At 42.6% G+C, this 10,776-nt stretch overlaps 1 protein-coding gene across 1 annotated transcript; it reads right to left on the bottom strand.

Annotated features, from left to right (window-relative positions):
- Positions 1 to 10,579, bottom strand: parp14rs1 (poly(ADP-ribose) polymerase family member 14-related sequence 1; the record flags this gene model as incomplete). The annotated part of the gene is made up of 17 exons (XM_080839167.1): positions 1 to 520; positions 721 to 895; positions 1,079 to 1,218; positions 1,521 to 2,180; positions 2,683 to 2,913; positions 3,178 to 3,354; positions 3,481 to 3,543; positions 3,701 to 3,850; positions 4,049 to 4,109; positions 4,393 to 4,614; positions 4,844 to 5,077; positions 5,164 to 7,430; positions 7,806 to 8,030; positions 8,208 to 8,462; positions 10,047 to 10,080; positions 10,181 to 10,287; positions 10,399 to 10,579. The coding sequence occupies 17 exons, from the start codon at positions 10,577 to 10,579 to the stop codon at positions 237 to 239; spliced, it is 5,466 nt and encodes a 1,821-aa protein (XP_080695293.1). The 3' UTR covers positions 1 to 236.
- Between the last annotated feature and the right edge of the window lie 197 nt (positions 10,580 to 10,776).

Here is a 10,776-nt window from a genome sequence, read left to right as displayed (position 1 = left end):
ACTACAGTTGATTATCTTACAGAACAAATAACAAACTGCTAAAATGTCAGTTTGGACTGCGCCCATCTTGAAAACAACCTAATACACCATAGATAGACGGTTGCTGAAATATCTATTTAGTTTATTTAAGACATTCAAATAGTGTTTCACAGCAAAGGCACTTTTAGCAATAGAAAATGGACAAAAACAAACCAAATCTATTAAATCTTTGATGCACATTTGTCCCTTTGCTAATTTTACCTGAAAGTGATCAAATACTCTGGATATGCTTGAATGTCGTTGAAGACCACAAAAATGGTTGGTGCGTTGGGGTTTTCGGTTACAGTATCATATAGGTCGGTGCTGTTGGGATTTTTGGCCGGGGGCACAATCATTCCTTGGATTCCCTTTGTGAAGTCGCCTGTGAGGACTCGACACAGGTACATGTACTTTTGTCCCTGAGAGTCAGGAACTGAGTAGGTGCCATGCGCAGAGTACTTTGCATTGACTGCAAAGTAGGTTCCGTTACCATAGTAAGCAGCTGCAACAGATGATGGCACAAACGTAATACCGCATTAGAGGGTAAGCAGAAATATTTTACAGCAACTGTGTGTTTGAAGCATATGTGTTGTACATGTTTAATCCCTGATAATGTTATTCCCAATTTCCCAATCCAATTATGCCAACATCTAGTTCACCCCTCACTCAATGTTTTACATGAAGGCCAAAAGATGTATTTACCATTTTTGCCCGCATAGCTGCGGTTAAATCCATTGTTGTTGATGTGGTCTATGGAATCCTGTCTGGTTCCATGAAACAGTTTCCTCTCATTGTTCTGGTGGCCATTTTTTACTTCCATGGCTTGCTTTTTGATCTCATAGTTCCTCCACAGGTATTGGTTTTGGACTCTCTCAATCTGAAAAGCAAAATATATTACGCACTCACATTTGGAGACAAATGATTTTGTAGAAATAATCAGCTAAATTACTCATACTTGGACAAACATTTCAGTACAAAGATGTAAGAAAGCCTTACAGTTTGAATTCTGAAATTGAAGACAAGAACCATTGAAATGCAATTTATATAGTAAAAAGCATACCTTCAAAATGTTATTAAGGCAAGAGGCACGGAAAAGTTTCTGAACATCAAGATATTCTTGGCTGTCATTTTTCAGGGGAAATACTTGGCACTGTTTCTGGGCAGTCATGCTATCCCAGTGACCAGGAAAACTGGCATCACCTTGAAAATTGGGGAAAAGGATATAGAGGACATTAGTGATAGTGTACAGTGTGCCACTATACTGAACGCTGAACTTTATATCATATAATATCCCATTCTGTTTCCCTGTATGAAGAAAATTAGATGATTCATTTCCATTAACTTTCTTGCATGATTAACAAAATAATCATGACAGATAAGGATGACAATGTTATGACAGAGCGTAATACTACCCCTTAAATACATATAAAGCTCAGTCGAGTGTGTAAATGTGGGGATAAAACAAAGTTATAATATATAAAACTTGTTAAGAGAAATATTACCTCCTAATTTATCTCTGCGTCTCAATTTGACCTGCTTTCCATGGATGTCCACAGAAGGCCCGTCTGGAAGAGTGACTGTGAACACTTGGCCTTGAATGATGACTTCCATCTGTCTCTTCCCGTTCTCCTTGCCTTGCTCCAGCCTGAAGTTAGTCTCAGGATCAAAGGCCTGGTATTGGTCCTGAAGATTGAACTCCCACTGCACCAGGTTGCTAGTGAGTTCTGTCTGCCTCTTGACACTCTCCCTCTCCCGGCTCTTCCTCAGGAGAGTCTGCACCTCTCTGGAGGCCACCAGCACATCTCTGCTGATGCCCTCGATGGTCAGGCTGGCATCCACTGCATCCAACGTGCCCTGTGATTTAGGGCACAGGGTCATCTTCACATCATACTTGTCCTGAAGGTCTTGGATGATCTGTAGGTCGCTGCTGGGCAAACTCAGAAGCATCTCGTCTGAGATGGGGTCTGTGTACTGGTCTTGGGTGATCAGGTCATCAATCCATTTCTTGACTTGGTCGACGCTGTCTTGTGACTCCCCACAGATGTGGAAAAAGACTGGGTCCAACACTTTGGATTTGATGATTCTTTGGATTTGATGAAAATTGCTTATCTCTGGTTTAACATCTTTGACCAGTGATCCGGTGAAGAACGATTTGAGGTTTGCTGTAGGAACAGATGGTACAGTTTTATGTTTTCCCAGAGTGAATTGGGGGTGCTTGCTTTTTTTCTTTTCAAAAACTTCAAACGTGCTTTGAGAAGATAAGATAATGTTGCATGTTCAAGCCAAATAATTTCATTGTCTGCAGTAGGAAGTCATAATCTCCATAATGAATACAATACTATCTACTTACTAACCAAGAGTGAGGTCATGCCGGGAAATATCAAACTTGGCCCAAGTTTGATATTTCCCAGCATGACCGAACGGTCAAGTTAGTTAGTAAGTCTTCTCACAAAAAAGTTTCGTCGGAGGGCAATACGCAATTCCGTATCGCCCGCTGAGGCCCCTGACCGGGCAATACGCGAGAGGCATGACTATGCATTAGCCAATCAGAACGTTCATACTATCGTTGCCATATAATAAATCACAATATATTGCCAATATATCCCAACAACTAGACATGCTTGTGGAACATTTAAGCATAAACAGTATAAAAAGACAACATACACATCATCATGGACACAGCGCCCTTTTTTTCTGGCTTGCTTGGGCCTTCCTCTTCTGGCTCGCTTGTACCCTCTCTCTCCTGCATGCTTTTGTGAAAGTTTGCCAGCATTGGGGCCTGGAAGATAACTATGCGGACCAGCTGTAAGGATGACACGGACATCCTCCCCACCACATCTATCACTGCATCCAGCATGGCATCTGCCACCAGTCCTGGAGCCACATTGCCTTGACCTATTCCAGAAACAAACAAACAAACAAAAAAATACTGGTAAGTGACAATAGAGATTTATTTGTTATTTGAAATCGTGTAAGGGACTGGTTGAGAGCCTTTGATATAGAGAGGTAATTTGTCATCATTTCCACATTTTCAGCCCCCTTTTATGTCCTTATAAGAGGCGAATGATTCTGTATACTAACATAAGTCAACATCCTGTTTTTCTTCCTTAAATTTCCCCCTGTTATAGGAGATCAGCAGTTATGGTAGTCATCGCATACCTGTGCCAAGAGCTGGGAAAGAGATGGATCTCATGTTGTTCTGAATGCACATTGAGATTGCATCACCAACAATCTTTCGTATAATCTTAGGCTGGCTCTGCCCATGCAGATGAAGAATCTTCTTACACTTCAAATTACCAGGCTGGGTCATTATCATTGCTGCACCTGGTTGCCGTCCTGTCAAAGTCACATATGCCACAGCTGTATTCATATTTTTGTCCGATATCAAAACTGATGTAGAATTAATCTTTGTGACAACAAGGTGTAGTGTGAGATGTTTTCCACCAGGGGGCGGTTACTCACCCTGTAGCTGGCATTCTAATGAAACAGTTGGACCAGCAGCATTAAGAATGGCTTTTGAGACACCTGTGATTCAAAATGGCAAATTCAATCATGTGTTTAAAGCTGGTTCAGTTCAAGATCACCAGGATGTATTCTTTGAGACTTTACCATTAAGAAAAAAAAAGAAAAGCTTAAAAGACAAGGAGAACATATATCTTAGTAAACAGAAAAATATGCCTACCTGAATTCAGGGTAAAAGTCTCATTGGAAGAATTAACAATAACATCAGTTTTCTCTTTAGTAATATCGCCAGTGGTAATCTGGAGAATAACTGCCTCCACTGTTGTTTGATACAGTCCTGAACTTGGGGATGTGATCTTGGAGAATGGACCTGTCAAACATCATGTAAACTATTAAACATACACTGAATGCTCCACTCTTTAAGCACAAACAATTAAACATAAGAGAAAGCAAAGGAGCTCAAATGATTAAAGTGAGATTGTGAGAAACACAGGCTGGGAGAAACATCAGATAAGATTTTGATGACACTGACTCTCATAAAGATTAAAGCATCAAAACAGATCTGTACCTCTCCTCGGGGAGGATGCAGACTGGTCTGAGAATCTTTGGTTGAATTCATCTGTAAAGGCCTGTGACACACAATAAATGACAATTTCCATTAACTCAAACTTAACACACAAATAAATAATCTCACTGTCCAATGTCAGACTGTGGCTGACGTCACATTTAACCCTCATGTTCCGTTTTCAATCAAAAATGACAATTTTGAAACTTGACCAGAACCACAAAAAATGTAACCATGTTGCGAACACAGCACAACACAGCACTAGGTTTGTGCTGTTCAATTAACACAGCACTAGGTTTACAGTGACTCTTCCTTCACCATGACAGAATTCTATTTTGGCTTCTTACCTTTGTGGTGTCGGTGTCGCTAGGGTGGAGGATGAATACCACCTCTTGCACGTTCGCTGATGCTCTTTTCTGGCTGAAATTGAGCACAGTGTCCAGCATGAGGCTGGCCACCTCCGCTCTGGGGAAGCGCAGGTTTCCAGTGCCGATGGCAGGGAAGGTCAAAGAGCTCTGCTCGTGCTGCTCTGCCTGTGCTAAGCAGTCAGCCACAATGTTGCCCAAAACCTGTGAATTGTTACACAATTATCCCAATCACAATTCGTTACGAAATGTTCCTTCAGAAATGTAAGTCACCAAATATGCACAGTTCTTCTTTTCCACTAACATTGAAACGACATTTTATTTGTGGCTGCCATGATTGGTACACTGTAACTGATCTTTCAGCAGATGTAACTATTTTGACTTACCTCAGAGGAATTGTCTATCTTATAAATAGAGTTAAAATGAAAAGTACCCTCTTTGCGTTGCCTTGACCTCCGTCCCACTCCGGGGCAACAACATGGAACACCATCTTGCTTCTCAGATTGCAGCCCTCTGTTACAATGACGGCTCCTTCAGTGGCAGGAGCTGCTGACTGTTGGTCGACCAGAACCTGAAGCTCTGGTCCGGACGCTCTGAAGAGGGCATTAGAAACAGCCCCTTGATCAAGCTTCAGACCAGGGCCCACCGTGTTCACCACCACATCCGTCTGCAGAGAGACATCGACATGTATTACAATGTTGCACCTGTTATCACCTGTAACATCATGATTCAGCACCTGAGCAGGTCACTTACTGTAGTATCCTGTATCTGTCCTTTCAACAGTGAGATGATCAGTCCTTCTTTTGTCTTCACACTCTGAGTCGTGTTGCTAGTATGAGCGCGTCTTTGGCCTTGGTTTTGTCCTAGGCTTTGAGTTGTGTTGACTTGGGCTCTATCTTGCGGCTGGCGCTGCACAGGTCTGCTAAACATCTTTCTCACAGCAGCCACCATGGCCTGAACGGTCTTGTCGTCCTTGCTAACCAGATGTATTTTTTTAAGCAAGCAGTCACTGTACATGTCTTCACAGTGCTCCTTTATTGCCCCGGCGATGGTGTCGGCGCAGATGTCCAGTGGGAATCCGAATATACCTGAGCTTATGGCAGGAATTGCTACGGAGTGGTAATTAGAGGTCTCTGCCACTCTCAAGCACCCTTTTACAGCCATTTTCAACAAACCAACAGCCCTTTGTGGATTGTCACTGCTAAACCTTGGTCCAACCGCGTGTATAATGTGTTCACACTGGAGCTGCCCGCATGCTGCCGTGACAACGACCTCCCCCGTGGCCAGATGCCCTCGGCTGGAGATTATGTCGTTACACATCTCCTGGAGCCGAGGACCAGCAGCCTCGAGAAGCGCTGCCGCCAGACCCCCGTCGTGCTGAAGGGTCTCGTTAGCAGCATTGACGACAGCATCCGCTCTGAAGCGGGACAAGTCGGCCTTGAAGACGGTGATCTCCATACCATCAGGTGTTTGCAAGTGATAGACAGGCTTGCTCTCTCTTCCTGAGGCGCTTTCCTGGGGTGTGTCTACCTCATCCGCCAGCTGGACTAAGCAGCCCCACTTGGAGATTGCTGTGCTCACATACAGAGTCTCTTTGTCCAAGAATGACTTCTTTGCTCCTGGTTTGGCCACTCTGAGAACATCATGATGGACAGTTGAGATCAGATCGTTCATGGTCTGCAAACACTCTGTGACACGGACTCTGGGTCCACACAGGGAAATAGAATCCTCCTCGAAATCAATTTTGATGTCATCTTTGGTCATCTCTTTCCACACATCTCCTTTCTGTTCACGAATAAATTTGATCAGGATCTTTCTGCTCGTCACGGTCCTGGTCACGGAGGAGTTGTCATGTACAAAATCATGTAACTGTTTCTGTATGGCATCAACTGCCTCAATAAAGCCAGACACCACAACTAGTGTACCATCAGTGTGTACTGTGACTCTGCTCTCTGATTGATTGAAGGATGTTTCCAAACTATTCACTAGCTGCTGCCACTCTGTCATTCTGAGGACATTACAATCTTCTACTTCAATGCAGCTGTGGGTCAAAAGCTTCTCTAGTTGTGCCTCTCCAGCCCGGAGGGTATCCTCTGTTTTGGCCAGAAGGTTAACTCTGTTCCCCTGAATTTCTAGGGCAGCGTTGATTTCTTGAGACGTGAATAACTGTTCATTTAGCTCCTCCTGGTCTCCTTCACACAAGAACCGTATGATGCTATCATCGAGATCTACTAGTTTTCCATTCCTGGAAAAAGCCAACGCCTCCTCTAAGAAGCAAGCCTTCACTGACAAAATCTCGTTTTGAAGTCCATAAAATTCTATGTTTTGACTTGACTTGTTGTATGTGAACTTAAGCTCTGGGAAGTCATTCGTGATTTTCTGATGCAAGCCAACATGCTCAAGGAGGTGGTACATGGAAAACGCGAAAGGGACATCTACATCTTGGCTATTTAACTCCCTTTCAGCCTTTTTAGTCATTTTCTCGACAATCATCTTCAAATCACCAAGGTTATCAACATTCTCATGGAGCCCTGCGATTATGATACGTTTCTGAGTCTGATCCAGGACCAGTGACACATTCTTCTGCTGAACGGCTTCCTTAATCGCCGATTCTGACTCTGTCCACGCTACAGCTGGCACATCCAGTTGAAGGCACTTGAACCTTGAGAGCAGCTCTTTAAATCCAGAAGCAGCATTGTCCCTCCAGGAACGAATAAGCTTGGCTGTTAGTTTTTTCTGCTGGAGCAAGGATGGTGAGGGGCTGATCTTCACGGGCTGAAGCTGGAGATCTACTTGAGAGAAAAGCTTGGCCATCTCGTTGAGGATCAGTGCACTACACTCTGGGTTTTCTTGGAGGCACTTCAGCAGAACAGAGTCAATGTCCTCTGTAAAGGCATCGGGAAGTTTCCAGGTGGGCCTGTCTTTTCCATACAGCGCCATTCCCAATGACTCGTAGTACGGAAACACTTTAAAAGGGTGCCCCGAAATAACATGCTGTCTTTTGAGAACTCTCGCCACAGCTGCAAAGATAAATATGCACATTTAATGCAACAGCCTTCACCATTAAGTCTCTCATAAAGATGTGTACTTATCTCATAGTAGATAGGATTACAAAAATGTATAATTTGGTCTAAATTAAAAAATCCATTCTAGAGCTTAATTAATAACAAATCGATTCCTGGAATGAACCATAATGGCTTTTCACAAAATGGCTTTTATAGCTACCAATTCAATCTTTAACACTTTTTACACTTTAAACTTTTTGGCAAGTATTATATTGTATCTACATTCTGCCATGGCACAACATGACTGACACAATCACATCATAAAAAGTTATCCATATACAGGCAATGGTACAACTTTTAAATCTGCATCTTTTTTTGAGAATTTCTTACTGGTGGGATCACTAAAGGTGACAATGGCTGCTTGTTCCTCCTCCAGAATTTCAACATCTTCTTTTACATCTCCATCCTTTTGAAAGTAAAGCTGTAGGTGGTCAGATGTGAGGTCATTGATGTCTTCAGCTTTTACTTTCACTGGAACCTCAAGGAGCCTGACAGTTAAATTCTTCATGCTGAACATCTTGTTTGATGGGCATGTTTTGACGAAATGCCTTGCATCTACAAATGTTACAGATAAGAATATGACCAGACAAGGTTAGCCATAAACATCTACAATTGAATGCACCAAAGTAGATTATTGTGGTTACTTTAGAAACTGAAAAGGTAACCAAAAATCTTGAGAAAATGATTGCCAAATAGAAAATGCTTTAGGTAATCACTTAGTTCTCCACTTACTTCCTGCGTTATCAAACTTCACTACAGCACAGCTGATCTCAGGTAGGATCTCCACAGTGAAGGAGGAGGGCGAGGGAAGGTGACCTCTGAGAATGTTCTCCACAAGCAACTCCAGAAACTCCAGCTTCTGTCCCTCTGCATTCCCCAGGACGGCAGCCACAGCCTGAGAGCCCTCAGGACCCTCCCCTGGGTCCGTCTCCTTCTCCCCTGGCTGGTTCGGAGGCTCCACGTCAAGGAGGGGGGTCTCATCCTCACCTGTTCTCACAATTTGATGTCATGATAAACATAAATAAATTCCCACACCACACAGTTTACTATTTGGTCATTGTCTTAGATTTGAGGGGATCATGACGAGTCATAGATAAATATAACCAGTCTGTGCTGTGCTGATCTGTTTTACACTTCTTTTTTTAAACTCTGTAGTTCTCAGTTATCGCCTACTGTAATTTTTTCATATTGTATGACATTTATCGTATCATTTATCACAGCCTTTATCACATTCTCTTTTAAGGATTATCTGGTGACGTTTGCCTGTGTCTTAGAAAAAAGACAAAATTATTTTGTTGAAAGTAACATTTGTATTGTGATATGTTCACTAGAGTCCTCATTACACTATTAAGAAAGACAAAAGCAATGTTTGAGTAAAAGTCAGACCTAATGACCTATAGCGCTTCTTTGCTTAGGGCCTAACATGGTAAATGTGCTGGCACCATCTTTCCTCTTGTGATGGCTGTACGCTGAGCACGTTTTACAAACAACTATTGTTAAGTTTTACATACATGCAAACATAAATTGAAATTAATAGTATAGCCAAATCAAGGGGAACAAACAGTGCCAAACCTTAATAGCATCTTTAATATGATGACTGCTGCAGTTTTAGTTAAAACACCTTGCCCTTAAATTGTAAGAGTTTTTTGGTGTTTTACTTGTCGTTTTAATTAACTCATAATTAAATGTGTCCTACATAAATACTGTCCTATTTAAATTTACAGCAATGTGTCACGGTGGCTCAGGTGCTTGCACTGTCGCCTCACAGCAAGAAGGTCATGGGTTCGATTCCCACATGGGGAGCTGTTGGCTCTGGGGGCGGCAAGTCCTCCCCCGACCTTCAGTGCTCAGGTGGGCTATCTCCCGGGCTTTTCTGTGTGAAGTTTGCATGTTCTCTCCGTGTTCACAAGGGGTTTCCTCCAATAAGGACCCCAACAGAAAAAAACATGCAAAACAGAACATTCTCCTGTCTGTTTCTGACCGAGACGGACGGTTCACTTTGTCCCCGGGCGCTGAGAAGCTGCCCACTGCTCCTGGAGGGTCCTGGAGGAAGGACAGTCTGGGATGGGTGAAATGCAGAGTGTACATTTCACAGCGGCCACAGGTCTGCGTGTGTGTCCTGTGTCGCCTACATAAAATCCAGTGTGTTGCAGTGTGTCGCTTGTGGAAATAAAGACTGACTGAAGTCAGCCTTGTTTGTTGTTTGTATGTTTTTAATGTGAGGTATTCTGATATTGCAGCCTATCTCTTTTTTTTTCAGGACAAATTTCGCATTTACTGCATTCTCAACACGTACGTCAATATATTGTAATGACACTGTCTTTAAATTGCTACCAAATCATCACATGCCCTGTTTATTTTGTATTTGTTTCATGTGCAACCAGGAAACGGACTGCCATGTACTCCTTACATTTTACACAGCCAGTTGTCATGCTAAAATGACAATGTAGGCCTAATTTTACGTTAGGTTTTACGTTAGCGTAGTCATGGACATACAGGATATAAGCATTATATTTTATTTATGATCTATTGTTTTCTAAATCATTTATATTAGTGAACTGCCCCACTCACCTGCTATATCTGAACTGTCGACACTCAGTGATTTCTGGAAATAAACATGCAAACAGAGAACATTAATCGATGATATACACCGTGTCTTCAATGTAATGTTGTCTTTTCTCGTGTTTCGAAGCCTTTGCACCCACCTCAATCTCATCCTCAGTTGCCTCAGGGTGCAGTCGTACCGACAAACTCAAGACATTCTGACCCAGCTTTAGTTCGTGTGGACATTTTCCAAGAACATTTAACCTCACTGTTCGGAGGGAAATGTTGACACAGGCATCAGCATAATGTATTTCAAATAATTGACAGCATTTGTATGCTACTAGGCCTGTGCTGTTTCTTCCACAACAAAACAACTTACCTAGTTCGTTTTTAAACCACACGATAGCTCGCTGGCCGTCAGAAACATCATGTTGCACACAGCAGTCGCCACCGTTAGATTTTTTGCTTTGGAAATAAATGGTTAGCTTGTTCTTCAGGTTGGGTAGACCTGGATTCCACTCGCCTTCCACGAGTAGAGGGAAAGAAAAGTTATCGTCCATGTCCTCTGCGATACTAAAAGCACAAGCTGATCAACTGGCTCCTGGCTTTACTCATAAGTTTCACTTTTCATTCGCCAAAATTGGTGAGGGTTGGTGAACATGACATTGCAAATAGACCAAGACCATGTGTAACCTTCCCGGAACACGGAAGTTTCCAGTTCATAGTTGGAAACATTTTCGCTTTCGATTTTAGGAAA

This window comes from Sprattus sprattus (assembly GCF_963457725.1).
Source record: "Sprattus sprattus genome assembly, chromosome: 5".
Classification (NCBI taxonomy): Eukaryota; Metazoa; Chordata; class Actinopteri; order Clupeiformes; family Clupeidae; genus Sprattus; species Sprattus sprattus.
The sequence above is the reverse complement of the archived record's forward strand: the minus strand, read 5'-3'. Positions and strand labels throughout refer to the sequence as shown.